At 37.0% G+C, this 17,879-nt stretch overlaps 1 protein-coding gene across 1 annotated transcript in view; it reads right to left on the reverse strand.

Moving 5' to 3' along the window:
- Positions 1 to 17,879, reverse strand: part of CNTN5 (contactin 5) — a 394,493-nt gene that overhangs the window by 199,108 nt on the left and 177,506 nt on the right. The window contains exon 2 of the mRNA XM_058663995.1: positions 804 to 1,025. Coding sequence (XP_058519978.1) covers positions 804 to 1,025 — 222 coding nt within the window. The remainder of the gene's footprint in view (positions 1 to 803; positions 1,026 to 17,879) is intronic.

Consider the following 17,879-nt stretch of genomic DNA (forward strand, 5'->3'; position numbering starts at 1 on the left):
TAACCTTGTAGTTTTAATATATTAAAAAATGACAATTAGAAAATATTTTAAATGCTATTCAAATCAGATATTAATGGACACCTGATTATTATAGTTTAGGTAATATCTTATTGTTGGATATTTATTTTTTTCTAGTCACAAATAATGCTATAGATACACATATGCCTTGTATGCTCTGTTTATTCACTATCATCTTATAGAACCCATGCCTAAAATTAAAGCCACTGCAGCAAAAAATCTATTTTGAGACCACTGATATCCAGCCACTTTGCTTGCCATAAAAATATATATTTTTACTTTCAGAATCTGAATATATTTAGTCTTAACTTTGAAACAAGATTGATATGGATTATAAATAGAAAGCTAATTTTGAACAGGATAGCCTTAATATCACCTTAATATCTCCACCTTAATAATTTTAGAGCCTTTCCTCTTTAGTTTTTCTTAGATCATTTAGTTTAGAATCTTACAACTGTAAATTATTTCTATGTCCCTTTTAGATGTAACTCACATCTCAAATTCTATTTCAATAAGCTAAGGATATCTATCTGAAGGACATAGGAGCTATCCATTTGAAATCAGTTATAAGCAAACCCATGGTTTCTATGAGAGAATAGATGTCTAATTTCAATAAGCACTACTAATAAACATAGGTGGTCTTATTTCACTGAGCAGTCTTTCCTCCAAAATCCTCCAATTTTCCTCTATATCATCCTAGAACGTAAAAGTTCTGTTGTCTTGTTATACCAAAGCTTATTCTTACTGTTTAACTTCATCCAGAGTAATTTTTTTCTGGCACTTACCATCTTGTTTGAAGGCATCTGAGGAATGATAAAGATTGATGGGGGAGTAATAATGTTGAGCCGCCCCTCGCCAGCTGGGTGAAGAAACACTCAGCGCTCCTAACGAAGGATTGCTGTATCGTGATCGGGTCTTTGACCCAAACAGAGCTGAGGAGGAACTCTTCTTAACTCGTAGCAAAGCAGCATATGAAGTAGGAAGACTAGGAAGCGCTTTGGAATAGTCTGCAAAAGAAAGCAATAATAAAAAAATGAATTCTGAGGACTTTGCTTCATGTTGCTGCTATGCAGAGTTTTCTTCTGAAGACTGTGCAAACTTCTCTGATACTGTAACTGAATCAAAACCGCAGTGAGACAGGGAAAGTACACTAATACTTTCAGACGTTGTCTTCTGAAAATTCTATTGGTTATACTGTTGGTTTCAACAAGAAACAATGAAATAATATTTGTGAAAGGTGAAGAAAGGGAAGGCCAGGCAAGAAAAAGAAAGGAATGGGAAACTAAAAGCATAAGCCTTATACTTTGTCAGAAATATTATGGCATTAAATGTCAAATTGTCCTTGAAGTTGCAATATTCTTTCCTAAACATGAGAATGGTTGCTCTCTTATTATTTCAGAAGAGGAGAAAAACCAACATGTTCATGGTCTAAAAATACAGATTGATAGTCATCCTTTTTCCTTTACCATGTAGTAGAGATGTATGAAATAGGTAACATACATTTTGAACAGGCTTTGTAAGATATGCCTCATGTACTTCCAAGAGGTCAAATTTATAAGGGAACATAAAATCTTAGTTATAACTTATTCTGTAGATGCTTTTATATGACTCGTATAGCTTAATATTGGTAAGTAGAAACAGCCTATTAAATATTGAGAAATGTTCCTATTTTTATTCTCGAAGTATTTGGCTGGACAAGTTGGGTACAGTGATGGAAACAGATTAGTGAAGAAGTTGTTCAGAACATAGTTCAAATAGCTAAAAATATAAAATATGATGAATTTTCTAAATAGTTTAGAATGGAAAAATTCTTGTTTAATATCAACTGAACTGGACAATTTACAAATGATGGTAGTCATTTGTAGAAAATCAACTATCTGTTCAATGTGTATGAAGTTTGAACCTAATGGTTGCTAACTTAAACAAATTTCCTTTGTTATGAATTCTTATAATTAGTATTCAAACCATTGTCTTGTATCAAAATGATATTCTGGAATTCAAAGAGCAATTCTATAATTTGAAAACAACACTTTAGGTGTTAGGTCTTAAATTAAGTTTAACATTTTCTGTCTGTGAAACTATAAATCTGAATTCTCTGAAATTCAAAAAGTATATTTTTAGTTGTTTTCCACACTTAAAATGAATGTTATATGTGTGTCCAAGCCCATCAAGAATTGTTAACAGATTCACATCCTTTAGTCATTGCAGTTCAACCACAAGCCTGGTAAAGGTGGATCAATTTTAACTGAAAATAGCTGTTCTTCTCCTGGGAAAACTATGTGAGAACAGATTACGGGGAGGTATAAAATCTCTTTTACAACCCAGAATTACATGCAAGTTTTGGTACCTAGAGGTGTAAAGTAATGAAAAGAGAATGAATTTTCCTTTAAGACAGTTTGTAGTCAGTCCCTGAGCCTATTCATTTCATAGTGCTTCGTGTCACTTTGTATTTTAGCCACTTATCCAGCTCATGTGTAAGAAGGGATAAAATGATTATCCCACCAGTATTAAAAATTAAAATGAAGTATGGGGATGGGTTTAGAATTAGGAAAGCCAGATAAGAATAATTACTGGAAAAGTAGAAGGTCTGTAATGAGTTAAAAAGATACAGAATCATTATTAGGGTTGTATACTATATATACACATATAAATATATATGTATACATAATATAACCATATTTTTATATTGATGTATATAAAACCATATCTCTATCTAAATTTCAAAATGCACACTTGTCCAAGTGGTACCGAATTGACACACTGTACAAAGATGAGCCACATGTTAATTTGACCTTGTGCTCCAAACCAGCGCTTCATTCATTATGTAATTGCTTTTATCTGTTTCAGTAGAGGCTCCCTTTTCATCAACTAATGTGAATCTAAAGCTGTTGCTACAAATCCGACAATTAATTCATTAAACAACATGTGATGAGAACTTTGCAGGTGCTAAATGCTAGGAACACAAAGGTAAGTAAGGTATTTCTTCAGTCTTCAGGGCATTATAACCTAGAGATAAAGGACAAATATGCATGTAATTTTAATCCATCGTAACAGAAAAATAAATGCAGGACTGCAGAGGCTTCCTGCCAGGCAGGGGTAGAGAATCCTCTTATTCCGCTTTGGTCCCTGAGAAAATGCCTTCCGTGTGAATTCCATCTGAACTGAGTCCTGAAAACCCTTTACCATTGAGCTTAGGGAAACTACGAGTAGGGAATAAAAAATATTCCAAACAAAGGGCAGAAAGTGTATGAAAATGTATAAGGAAAAGACAGTATAGTATGTTTAATGTATTGAAGCTGCTTGGAGCTCGCAGTGTGAGGATAAGAAATGGAGCGATAAGCCTGGATAAGTAGACAAGGACCCAAAAAATACCAAATACTGATAATGTGTGTTAAGAGGAGAGCCATAAAAGTTTCAGCAAGTTCACTCTGGATGGGACTGGCATAGTGTAAGGGTATACAGAGTAAAGTCTCTGCTTGCAGTCCAACTTTCCAGGTGGGTTCTGGTTCATAGCCCAGCTGCCCCACCTCCAATCCCTGCTAATGGCATGGGAAAAAGAGCAGATCACCCAAGCACTGGGACTCCTGCACTGTAAGTACCCTGGATGGGAAATTTGCTATTTACTCTCTTGAGTGCCTAAGGAACAAACCTGTATTTTTACTTCGTTGGAAACCCAGAAAAAATTTATGTCTCCTGGCATCAATCTGGCCAGGCGCTGTTGTTTCAGTGATCTGGGGAGTAAGCCAGTGGACTGAAGATGTCTCTTTCTCGCTCTCGCTCTTTCTCTCTCTTTCCCTCAGTACTTCCTTTCCTTCCTGCTTCCCTCTCTGGTATAGTAGGCAGCTAGATCACGGTCACGAGCTTGGAAGCCACTCCCCCACCACCATTTGTTTCCCTCCTTCCCACCAATGTTGCTCACCTATTATCACCTGGAACCTGAGAAGGAGCAATATTGTATTGTAGTGTAGCCATTTGCATCACAAGACCCAATAAAGGCCCATGAGGGAGGGTCCTGCTTTCTTGGTAGTGTGTCTTGGTCACTCTGGAACTCTCGACTCTTGGCCTTCCCAGTGCCTGCTTGCTCTCTGGCTTCCCAAGGACAGACTGTGGACAGGTATCCCCTGAGCATTGCTCCTGGATGTCTGTATTCCTCACCATCTGTTCACTGCTTGGGCAGGACAGAAGACATAGTCATGCTAAGATTCTTTGTATTTCTAATGTGTATGCTATAAGGAGCTCCAAGAGAGGTGAAACCTAGCAGTAGTGGATTGCGGGCAGAGAAGCCAGGGAAATGTGAATGTCTACATCTGTGTAAATGTGTCCAGGTTATGCATCGCATGTCTCTTAGGATAACATATTGCTGGGGAAGCTGGGACATAGGTTTTCAGTTTAAGGGATGAACTTCAGGGTAATGACAATTTGTTCCTGATGGGGTTTCAATTGACTGGATTGCTATATGAACTTGCGATTTGCTAATTCTAGTGGGTCCTGTTATCACCAAGTTTGGTTAATAAAGACTTCTTAATAAACCTTAGACTTGCCTGGTGTGATCTCCTTGTACACCACAACTCGTTTTCTGTACTCACTTTCAAATAAATTTTTAAAGAGCCTAAAAAGCAATCACTCTGACTGTAGTGTGATAATGAACACAAAAGGACAAAAAAAAAAACTACTGATGAGACAAATATATGTGATTACTCAGAAACAGGTAACACGAAGATGGGTGCAGAGAAGGGCACCCGGGCATCCTGAAGATGACTGCTGTCCAATTGCTGTTCCAGGGAGAATCTGAGAAGTGGCATCAGAGCCAAAACATGGAGTGGAATTTCATTTTTTATTTTACTTCTTTTTAAAAATTATTATGATTTTTATGATGTAGTTCCATAGGCTCTGGAATTTCCCTTACCCCCTTCAAGTCTCCCCCCACCACTCACTGAGTTCCCCTATATTGTTACTATAGTATAGTTCCTCATAAACAGTCATATGTCCATCATTTCAGGCATTATAATGGCAGAGAATCCAGCATTCTATTATCAAGACATAGTTAACAGTTTCCTTGGGAGTACATCTTTGATCTGGAAATAGAGATGCATACTGCATTGTATCCTCAATCTGGATATGATAGTCTCCATTTCACAGTTTCTGTATAGCCCCTTAAATGGAAAGCCACAATACAAAATCAACAACAGGAAGCAAAATAGAAATGTACAAGTCCATGAAGTTAAATAACAAGCTACTAGATATGACAGTCTCTATTATACTTAAATGAAAATCTACAAACAAAATAAACTACAGGAATAAAAAAAATTTTAAATGCCAAGGAGTTAAATAACATGCTACTGTATGACTAATATGTTGCTGAAGAAATGGAAAAGAAAATCAAGAACCTTCATGAAGAAAGTGAAGATACTTTATAATGTGTGAGTCAGTGAAGAATTTAATGAGAAACAGTGTTTAGAAGAGACGAACCAAAAAAAAATCCAAATCCATGAATATAAATTTGGATCTATTAATATGTCCACACACTCTGCATTATTGTCACTTACATGTGTTGGATAAATAAATCAACATCTGTGCCTCTATTAAATGCCAGCTCCCCTGGATGGTCACTTAGTCTACCAGTTACAGGACCAGTGCAGACAGTTTCCTGTGAGGAAGACAATTCAAGTCTCCCATGTGGATGATAGGGACTCAGTTACTAAGCCATTACTGTTGCCTCCCATGGTCAACATGAGCAAGAAGCTAGAATCAGGAGGCACTGCACCCGGGTACTCCAGTGTTCAACACAAAATCTCCTGACTTCTGTTACTAAATCATATCATTTGCTTTACATTATCTCATAAATTGTATTTAGGATTCAGAACCTGTTTTAATCCATCACAACAGAGGGCATCACTTTAACAGATAGGCGAATGGATTATATCTAAATTCTGGGTCAAGGATTTCAAGCTAGCCAAGCAAAGCAGAAATAGTAGGTGACATGCTGATGGGTTTGGGACTGTTATTATTGTACAAGTAATTTCTTTTTTAAATCAACCTTAAACATTTTAATGAATCATATGGGCTAATAGGTAGTTAGGGCTATCCCTTGTGAAATCCCTTGCGAAATTGCCCTTTGAGCATACAAAATCTTACTTCTCCCTGTTTTGCCTTATGGAAATGTTCCTTTTGGCTCCTGGTTTTAACTTAAAAATAGACACTGGGTAGCTGTTAAAGCCCCCATTGCAATGTGAATGCCAGTTCTCTGAGTTTTCAGTTGTATCACGAAATAGTAAGACAGTTAGGAGGTCTGAGAAAATGGAAAGGGGCTCTATAAAAGTTCTCTTGGGACAGATCAAAAGGTCAATCACCATCTCTTTGAGCTTCAGTTTATTATGAGGAAGCCAGGAGACAGTGCCTGAGACTTCAGCTTATCATGAGAGAGGGAGAAGAGGCTGTCATTAAACCCTTTTGATGGCTTGTTGTTTTAGATAAACTAGACAGGGTTAGAATTCTGGTCTGGGATTGTTAATTTTCTTATTAAGATTCTCTCTCAAAAATTGTGCTTAAAAGATATCACATCCACCATTTTATCTGGTCTTTCTCTCCTGAAACCGACTTTTCCTTCCCATGCTGTGGCATGGTTTCCAGCTTTACCAAATTTTGCTTTAGGCAAATAAAAATTATCAAACAAAATAAAATTCTCTTGTGTGTGACACTGTGAGGAGTCAGATGGGATAACAGGGTGCCTGGTTCACGGTGAAGTTACCTTGTAAAATGCAAAATCTTATCATTCCTTACCCTTCCAAAAGCACCTTCTCTCCGTGTAAGGAGAACAAAGAGAAAGAATCAACTATCAATTCCAATTTCTTAGAGTCCTTGTCATAACAAAGGCAAGTAGCCCATACTAATCCCCTCTCTGAATTGCTGTCAAAGGGATAGCATCATATCAACTTAACATTAGAATGGGAGGGAGAAGTGACCAGTACCTCCTTTTGGAAGATGTGATAAGACACTGCTGCCCATTGCAAATGAACTTCTTTTGTTTCCTTTCTGCCCTTTGAGTGAGACCACTTCCACCTTTTCCTGGGTCTTTCCTCCCTTGGAGCTCTTCCTGTCACTGCAGCAGGAGCCCACTTTCCCCCTTGCCTAGTTAGAGCATGCTTCACAAACTGGAGTTGTCCACATGAAAATTCTTATGTGTGAGATAAAAAGTGAGGTTGCTGACATGCTTTCCCTCTGAATTCCCTGCAACAACCTAAGAACTGAGATCTCTCAAGGAATTCCCCAAAACAACATTATTTTCTCCCTAATTCAGTTCTTCTTCTTTTACTATTGGCAAGTTTATTTTCACAAACTCTTTAGGAATTCAGGGATTGGTTCTGAGTAAATCATAATGGCCGCTGCCTTCATGCACTCTAGGTCTAGTTCTTAACAGATTAGTAGAGGAACATTCAACAAAATATTGAAATGTATACAATTGAGAACTGTACTGCATTCAATGCAGAAAAAGAAGAAAAAGGCAGAAGGCCTTTTTGGGTACATGCCGTAACATGGAATTATTTTCAGTGCTTCTGTCACGGCCTAGCTTATGGTATGCAAGTTTCCCATTTGAGCTTTGGTATACCTATCTTCTCCCTATGGCCTATTTTACAGATTGAGACTCTTCTGGAAGCACCACTCCATCACCAGTCCTGCAACTTGGGCTCCAAAGTGAAATGCCATGAATGAATAAGGACTCTACAGAAGCTCTGAATAACTCTCTGCTCAGTGTCTTTTCCTTTAGAAAGGGAGTAACAGGACGCTGTCTCTCACAGGTTGGTGTAGAAAGTATTAAATTGATATTCATAAACCCATGTCAACTGTGCTTACATGATGCAAATAATTCCATAAATGAAATAGTTTTACTATTATCTAGAGCTTACTTAATCATCTGGGGGCATAACTGAATACCAAAATTGTCACTTCTATTTTTGATTTTATCGTAGCAAAATGAGAATACCAACATATATATATTACCCTGCAGAACTGAGAGAAATAATTGACAGAAAATTGCTGTTTTTATTTTCCTAAAAGGTATATTTTTGTACATATTTAAGAAAAACAAATTTGATCACCTAAAGACTCTTTGTATCTATAAAAAGTCCAACAACCATGTATTCCAATAATTCGATTGTCTAAACCTGTTAGTATCTCTTACCAACATTTGGAAAGACTGACTTGTTTCACAGAAAAAACCCTCACCAGCTGTTCAGTCACATAATACTGCACTTAAGATATCAATAAAGCCTAGTTAGACATTTTTGTTTCTCCTTTTTTCCTTACTTTTTATACATCGAATCTTAGAGATCCTGGAATATACTTATTCTTAAGGTGGTCCAGAGATTTCGTCATAAATCTCAACTGATTTAGTGTCAGTTCTTACACACAGTTAACTTCCTACAGCCAAGCCCTTTTTTAGAATAAGTTTGCTGCTATAAGCCAAAATACCAGACCCAGCGAGCACTTAGGAGGTCCTTTTATTCCAGCAGGGTAGGCACAGGAGCAGAGGGAGAGTGGAGAGAGAGAGGAGAGGAGAGGAATGTCTCCTGCCATGGAGGCGGGAGGGGGGCTGCAAAAGAAGGGGCAAGATAGAGAAACGGAGAGCGCGGGCCTGGGAAGCTGTGGTGGATGGCAGGGCGGCTGTGAGGGACGGATGGACGGGATTGTCAGAGCCGTAGGGCTTTGGTAGGTGGGCAGGGGTCAGTAGGGGACGCCACAAGGGGTTGGCAGGGCTGTCAGATAGGGCGACATGAGGTTACAGCGGATTGGTGGTGGTGGTGGTTGGCGAGGGGGCTTATGAGGTTTAGCTGAATTGGTGGGAAACTGGAATAACATGAGATGGAAGAGCAGATATCTATAACAGTACCGAGTCCAAAATGGCCGAGGGCCTTCAGGGTTTAAGTCATTCCTCACACCTAGTGCTCTCATACCATAAAATTCTAGCTGGAAGTTGGGTCGCAGTAAATACTAATATTTTCATTAATTATTTCCTAATCATACGACGTTCTTTAATAAAATTGTCACCTACTAAATCAGATTGACGTTGTCACCATCTTGCCACTAATAGCATTATTTTCCTTACCAAAAAGGTCATTTTATAGATAATAATATTATTATTCAGAACATGAATAATTTTAATGAAATATAGAACTAGATTTACTTATGGCAACATTTACAAACAACATAAAAGCATAGACATGATAGGAGATATATTTTAAGTATATAATATCTTAATTTTAAGTATTTCTGAATTTCTCAATAGCAATTATACTTTAGCATACTACTTATGTCACTAAGTGTGAAAACTTGTTTATAAGGATCTTTAAAGCTCTGGAAAAAACTGATGGTAAAACTGGAATATCACTACAAATTTCTGTATTTGAATCATTTTTATCCAAGTCCCATGTAATGCTGCTACTTTTTCCAATTAGTAACGTGTAATCACTGCCAAAGACAGCTATAAAATGACAGATCTTACCTAAATTCTAGTTTGAAAATGTTTGTTTCAGCCTTTCAATAAAAACAAGCATCAATAAATCGTAACACTAGAAACATACATGCTATCACGGATATTAAGACCTCATCATTGACTCCTAAGCCAAGTGAGCAGAATAGGAGCAGGAATTGATGACACCGTGCACAGAAAAAGCGTAAGTCATCCAATACCCAAGCCCTCAGTGTGACTCTATTTGTCATCAAAGTCAGTATAAAGACATTTGATATCTGACCTTTTGCAGGATAATGGCTAAGAGCTAAGGCTCTTTGATGGGAAGTAATGCTAACTGTGCAACTTCAGCCCGCTCCTGTTTTATGGAGCTTATAAGGATGGATGTAACACCTCAGTGAAGCCAGTTATGTGAAGCATATTTAGAAATTGTTAATAATTTATAAAATGTGCATCTTTTCAGTTCAGTCGTCTGCGTGTACAGCAGAGGAGAGTTGGGAATGGTGTTAATCAGATGTATTCTATGTCTTAACTCAGCACTTAGAATATATTATGTGTAAACTTTACAACATTTTAGCTTTGAAAGCAAGGAAATACATGGAGAGGATGAAATTTACCAGATTAAAAGTCAGGCATCTAAACTGTAATAGTTCTAAAATGTATGGAATGGGTGGATCAAAAGCAGTAAATATGACTGAAAAATAGACAAGGGGCTACAACGGATGGCTTATCAAGATAATCCCTTGCCTGCAATGCCAGCATACTCTATGGGCACCACTTCAAGTCCCGGCTGCTGCAATTCTAATCCAGCTCCTATGGCATGGGAAAGCAGTAGAGAATATCTCAAGTCCTTGGGTGGCTGCACTCATGAAGGGGACTGGGGGAGGCTCCTGGCTCCTTTCTTCAGACTGCATCAGCTAGGCTCTGGCCACTGTGACCATTTGGGTAGTGAATAAGGGATGGAAGATCTTTGCCGTTCCTTCTCTTTCTGTAAATTCTGCTTCTCAGATAAAAACACTTTAAGAAATTTCCAAGCTGAAAAATAAAAAAAAAAAGAATACTACCCCTTATCAGATAAAATATTTATATTTTGAAGTTGTAGGATTTGGAATGCAGCAATTTTATTTTTAAAATAAATTCTAAGTATGTGAACAGATATATCACTGAAACATTTCACAATAAACTTGGTATCGAATGGTCTAACTCATTAGAAAGGCAGAGGTCTTAAAGTTTTTCTACTTTGCTTATATTGACGAATCGGTCTAATATATATAATATATAAGTATACATTGTTAAATTACCTAAAGCACAATATATGGTTGCAGTAAACTGACATTTCTTCTGTAAGATAAACACATAAACTCCTGAACAAATTAGTAAGAACAAAAGTGAGGAGTGAAATACAACCAAATTAATTTACTGATTAAAAAAAATCCCCTTGTGTTTTAGATAATTAAATATTTCAGTGAAGTTTTAAGCCTGTATCGTATACACTTTATACCCATTATATATTCTGCCTTATGTATCTTATACCTGTCTTTTCTCCATGTGCCCAGCATAGATCAACTAGTATTGGACACTGATGAAGCACAGGTGGCAATATTTAGCAATAACTGCAGCAATCTAAAAACAAAGCATCTTGCTTGGAAATATCCTTTGTGCTAACTATTCCTCCACCTTATCAATATAAAAATGACAAGTATGTGCTTTATTTTGTTCATGTTTCTTATGGTATAGTATAAACCCTAGAATTCATAAAATGTGATAACACTCAATTGCATGTTTAGGAATGGAATTCAAGACAGCTAATCATATCTATGGAAATCAAGATGGCTAAAAATAATCTAGATGTGTTTTGGCATAGACACTTGTAATGCAGCACAGGATTTAGCATCTATTCAACACAAATTATCTATTGTATATCACATAATGAAAGGTAATGACAGAAGTTCAAAAGCAATAAACTATACAATCTTTGCCTGCAAAGCCTTTGTAAGAAAAATGTGAAGAACAGTATCAAGTTCAGGGAAAATCATCTTAAAAATTACAGAATGTGGACAAATTCCAGCATCAGAGCCAATCAGATAAAAACATGCCTATACAATCATGGTGGATTTAGAGAAAACGTGTGGTCACTTTCCAAACTATATAGCAAAAAGGCAATATAGCATCAGTTACTCTCATTTTGATCATGAAGACTTTCCCTTACCCAGTGGGTACTTTCTTGGGAAGATGAGTATCTCTATAAGGATGTACTCTGAATGAACAAAGCTGTGTGTTCTCATTTGAATAGTCAAATTGGCTGCTGTTCTGTGTGGCTGCTGTGAGCAAATAAATTTTACCATTAAAGAAAACTTCATGATTGTTATTTACACATGCATATCGTAGTTCCTTCCAGTGACAACGGTCCCAATGTGAAAGTCAAGATTTAAGCTCCAATATTAAAAGGGACGAGGTATAGGTGCATAACAGGATTAGAATTCAAGTTATGTGGAACATGCAGGAGAAAGTGATTGGTAATCATTAAAAAGTTTTTGCCAGAGGTCAAAATAGAATTTGAATTGAACTTGGGTCATTTTTCACAACTTTGAAAAAAGAACATACTGGAAATGGGTTTATGATGTTTGTTTTTTCTATTTAGTGCATAAAAAGGTTGCTGAGACATCACTAAATGGGACCTTGCAATTAAAGTCCTTGAATGACCTCACAATGATATTATTTTTCTACAAACTTAGTGCTGCAAGCTTTGGCCATAGGAACAACAGGCTAGTAAACCACATATGTCAGGGAATGGGAACACTTTCCTCAAAGAAAATATATTGACTCTCTCAATGACAGTTTTACCTAAATTTGACAAGCTCTCATTTAAAAGATGGAATATTAAAAATTAATTTAAAAGCACTGCTTTGTCTGGTCATGTTGTTTTTGCCTCTCAGCACATTTGACACAGGCACTGTATTTGAAACAAAGACATCAAGTAGGCCAACATTTTGCCAGCTCTAGTTGTGTGCGATATCTGTGATACTCATCCTTCATCAAGGCATACCAGACTACCCCAAGAACCTCCCAACTGTGGAAATGCTAAGTGCAGATCATCAAGACTACAACTTAGTAAGTTCAACACCTTATACCTAAATTAAAGTCAAAGGAATATGGTGCCTTCCAAATCTGTCAGTATTTAACTTCCTTGCCTTTATTCTTCCTGGGTGGGCCTTCGGGATCAGAGCTTTTCTTAATCCATGTCCTACAGACTTATGCACTAGGGTGCGGATGCAAAAGGAATGGTGACCCACAAAGTATATTTTGCAATCTAATTTTAAAATGCTCTAATTATACCTGTATGCTCACAAGGGAATCAAAATCTTCTTTAATCTTCATATACATAAATAATGCACCTAACCAAAATAAATTTACAAAGTCTCATTTGATGTGTAAACATCAACAGTGGTGTACCAGGCAAACATTTCGCATTGTTTTGCTTGATTCAGACTTTAGGCACTTTGCGATGCAGTCACCTAATTTTATTGATAGTATACTCTGATCATCTAATTCTGCTACAAATGTCCTGTAGGAGCATTTCATTGCTCTTATACAACCAATACGTTGTATAATTTATTGAACCCTATCCATGTAATTACAATGACATTTCCTTAATAATTCTTTATGATATGTTAGTCATTTTACTGTACAATGACTAGAGCCAATCTTTTTAAGTTTCTAAAATGCGACAGTGAAAATCCTATTATAACTTAGATTTTCATTTCATCACAGTGAACTTTCTTTTATGTATGTATGAACCCTTGTTAATCATAATTTTAATAGATTTTTCCTTTGTACTTTCATTTCCTTGATTCCTCAGATCACATTATACACTCTATTAATGATTATTTTCAGTTTGATAATAGTATAGTACATAAAATATATTTATAGTTTTATGTTAGTAAAACTTATGGCTCACCTTGTGATTTATATTTGACTTTTGAATTTATTCATGAACACTTCAGGAATCTGAGATTAAAAATATTTTCCTGGTACTAATGTAGAATATGGAAGGGTACCACAAAAACCTCCTGGAAAATTTCAAAAACTGAAATTAAGACTACACATATTTTTCAGAAGCTTTTTCATGTATCCTCACTTATATTTACTTTTTTTTAAGATTTTTTTATTGGAAAGTCAGATGTACACAGAGGAGGAGAGTCAAAGAGAAAGATCTTCCGTCCGATGATTCACTCCCCAAGTGGTCACAACGGCCGGTGCTGCACCAATCTGAAGCCAGGAGCCAAGAACTTCTTTCTGGGTCTCCCATGTGAGTTTAGGGTCCCAAGGCTTTAGGCCGTCCTCGACTGTTTTCCCAGGCCACAAGCAAAGAGCTGGATGGGAAGTGGAGCTGCCAGAATTAGAACCGGTGCCCATATGGGATCCCAGTGTGTTCAAGGCAAGGACCTTAACAATTACGCCATTGCGCTGGGCCCACTTATATTTACTTTTATTTCGCTTTTTAAACTAATAGAAAAGTTATGTCACCTGGTCACTTTGCAAATAAAACTCTGTCTGTGACAGATTCCCAGCTTTTTATTTTTATATTAAGTATAACGCACTGACTCTCTACTACCACTTTCTAGGAGCTAGATTGCAAGGAACTGCTAGAATCATCATCCAGGCAGCAGATTACAGCCAGGTGCTTCAGTGGGCATGGAACTACCAGGCAAAGATGTCTGCCCCGTGTACATTTAATTATTTTTTTCCAGAATAAGTATAAGTAACTTTGAATTAAGTATTATTAACAGTTCATTTCAAAAAAAGGAAATGAAAGAAAGTCTATCAATTTCCTTTATTGAAAAACAAGCATGAAACTGTGGTTGGGGAAGTTGATTTACCATTAGAGAAAGAAAGGTAGTAAATATTTCATCAAAATTAATGGAGTGAATGTCAGAAAAACCCATGAGCCACAAATATTATTCTACCTGCACTGGGGTGAAGAACTTCTTTCCAGGCTGTGTGAGTCCACTCACTCCTGGGAAAAGGCAGAGTGCTTTACAAGACAGCTTTTGAAAATCTATAATGTTAGTGATAGCTATGCTATCAAAAAATTCTTTCAGAATTTTGTTTGAGATTGTCACTAAACCCACTTTAAACTTAGTGCTGAACATGTTTTATTGGAGCTGCAAGATTTAACTTCATGACAATGTAAAAATCAGGCGTTTTAGGTGAAAATTTTCTTCTTTTTTTTAATGACAGTTGGTCAGTGGCTGAGACTCAATGACATTTATCAACTACCTAATTAAAATGTAGATACTTTTATAATAATTGCAAATGTGACCTTCATTTGTGTATTTTTTGCTTCCTAGCATGTTCAGCCAAATGTCATAAAAGCACCCTAATCCCTTCTTACCATGTTTAATTATATCATATAGAAAGTGCTCATTCCTTGGTTATCACGGGATATGAATTCACTGTGCCTCCCTGGAGACTGGCGAAGCTGTAGTGCCAACACCCTAATGAACAGGGACTCCAAAGCTCTGTCTCCAACCTGCCAAAGCAATTGGCTGAACAGTAAAAACTCATTCTGAACAAGTTGGTTTGCCTTCCTCATGACGAACAATATCTCACATGCTTTTTCCTTTGTACAAGCACATGTTCATAGACTCAGGATGAACTGTATTATTGCCTTTCTGGAACAATACCCCAGATCTCTCTTCTCACCTTTAGATGTTTTGTGTCTAGTTGCCTGGTGATAGCTTCACCTGGATGCTCCAGAAATGTTTGCAATCTCTGCATGCATCCAGTTCTAGTGTCTGCAAAGGCAGAAGCTCTTCTCTAGATAACCCTCTCTTCCTGTTTTCTCCAGAGACCTGTCAAAGCCATGGGTGTCATTTTCACGACAGTAATTTTTCTTCTGATGGAGGTATGGACCTACCACACACTCTAAAATTATTCCTTTAAACCGGAAAAGGCAAAGGAAGTACATTTTTTTCTTCAGGGAGGAAAGGGCCATTTTGCTTCCTTGTCCAGTTCATACACACTATTATACTTTCCCTTCTCAAGTTTGAATTTTTCAATAATGGGGCCCGGCACAGTGGCCTAACAGCTAAACTCCTCGCCTTGAGCACACTGGGATCCCATATGGCCACTGGTTCTAATACCAGCAATTATACTTCCCAACCAGCTCCCTGGAAAAGCAGTCGAGGAGAGCCCAAAGCCTTGGGACCCTGCACCCGCATGGGAGACCGAGAGGAAGCTCCTGGCTTCTGGCTTCTGGCTCCAGATCAGCACAGCACCGGCCTTTGCTGTCACTTGCAGAGTGAATCATCGGACAAAAGATCTTCCTCTCTGTCTCTCCTCCTCTGTGTACATCTGCCTTTCCAATAAAAAAAAAATCTTAAAGAAAGTAATGAATTATTCATGGCCTTATTTTGTTTCACTTTTATCATCTTTGTTTCCATAGTTCTGTTTCCTGTTAATTATAGAGTAATTATTTAATTAGAATATAATCTGGGAGCCTTTTCCACTTATATAAAATTATGATTTATAGACCAAAAGTTTATACATTTTCTTAATTTATAAAACATAATACCGATTCAAAACAGAATTAAACACATTTAGTATATATAATCATTTAGTATAACTTAGAAGCTTTTTTGATGTATCAACTCAATATTTGCAACTCTGTTGTTGGAAACTTGTCAGAGTAGCTAAAAGGTCATGAACATGAATTTAAATCTCTAGTAGTATACTTTAGTAAAATTTTTAAAATTTCAATAATATCTAGTGGCCAGGGTTATGACACAGGAGGTTAAACTGCCCATACTAGGATGCCAGTTCAAATGCTAGATACTCCATTTCAGATCCAGCTTCTTATTAATGGACCTAGTCAAGTAATAGATGATGGCTCTGGTGCTCGGGTCCCTGCCACCCATGTGGGAACTCCAGAGGGAAGTTAAGGCCCCTGGCTTCAACCAGGCCTGGACCGGCTATTGTAAGTATCAGGGGAATGGACTAGTGAATGGAAGATCTCTCTATCTCTTCCTCTTGCTGCATCATTCTGACTTTTGAATAAATACATAACCTCAATAATAAATGTCAATAGAAAAATTGAGAAAATTGATATATTAGGTTAAATTTGGAATTTAGAAAGCTATTTTGTAAGCAGTCAAAGTATTTTAAGTCGTCTTTTGTGAATATGTTGCAGTGTTCCTAAACACCGCATTATTTCTTTGGTAAATGAATCAAATTAAAAACTTTTCATCGGCAGTAGTATTTTGCAGTCTGGGCACATACTTACTCATGTTTAATTGTGCCAATTTTTTTGTTAATTTATAAAGAATAACAATAAAAAGTAGACTTTTTATATAAAAGGAGGAATTTGGAAATTTCTTACTCAGACATTTGCTGTTTGACACTCTCAATAAATGTCCAGAAAAGAAAAGATTGCAAAGTCCTAGCTAAGAGTTAATGTAAAATTTGTTCTCACAAGGTAGGGTACATTCTCTGTTAGACTGAGGAACTACCATTGTGGAAACTAACGGGTGGAAGACAACAGATTCAAGAGTCACTCATTAAAGGGCTAGTTCTTGGTACAGTTGAAAAGTTACATTGTGCCCTGCTAAATGTGCAAGTAGTACATGTTAATCTAAAAACTCAAATTGTATCTCTAACACTGCAAATATATATTCTAAAATGGAAGCATCAAGTAAAATTTAAAGAACTTCATCAGATCTTGAGGGAAGCCCATAGATACAGTCACTGAATACAAAGGAAACATGAACTGATGACTTTCCAGTTTTTGCTGTTTCTATGCTAAGATGTGCACCAAGCAATTCAGTTTTTAGTGTTATGTTCTACAATTTATCTTACTGCATGTAAAAATAGGTTTCTGCAATTTCTGACTCCTTAAATCTATTTTCTTCAAGTCCAAATCCAACCTTTATTGGGAAGATATTGCAGTTGAGAAGGTTAAGCAATTATTTGTGAAGTTAGTATGCCATCTTAGAAAACAGGTTAGAGTACCAGCCACTCTACCTCCCACCAAACTTCAGGATAATGGATCTAGGAGGCACTGCAGGGACAAGGGCACAGTTCCTACTTTGGTCTCAACAAGCCTTGGCTGTTGAGGCCATTTGGGCAGTGGACTACAAGATGAATTAGAAGTCGCGGTTGCTAAGACACTAGCATACATGTTGAAGTTTTGGGGGCTGACTCTGTCCTGTCTGATTTCAAATTCTTGTTAATGGACGTTCTGTGGGACAGAAGGTTGGTAATTCGAGGAGCTGGTTTCCTGCCATCCATCATGAAGACCTGGAATCAACATGAACTCCCATCTTTGGCATTTGGAGGGTGAACCAGTGATGACAATTGTCTCTCTCCCAAACAAATAAAAGCAAACAATTAAAGT

The sequence above is a fragment of the Ochotona princeps genome, chromosome 4 (assembly GCF_030435755.1).
Source record: "Ochotona princeps isolate mOchPri1 chromosome 4, mOchPri1.hap1, whole genome shotgun sequence".
NCBI classification, from domain to species: Eukaryota; Metazoa; Chordata; class Mammalia; order Lagomorpha; family Ochotonidae; genus Ochotona; species Ochotona princeps.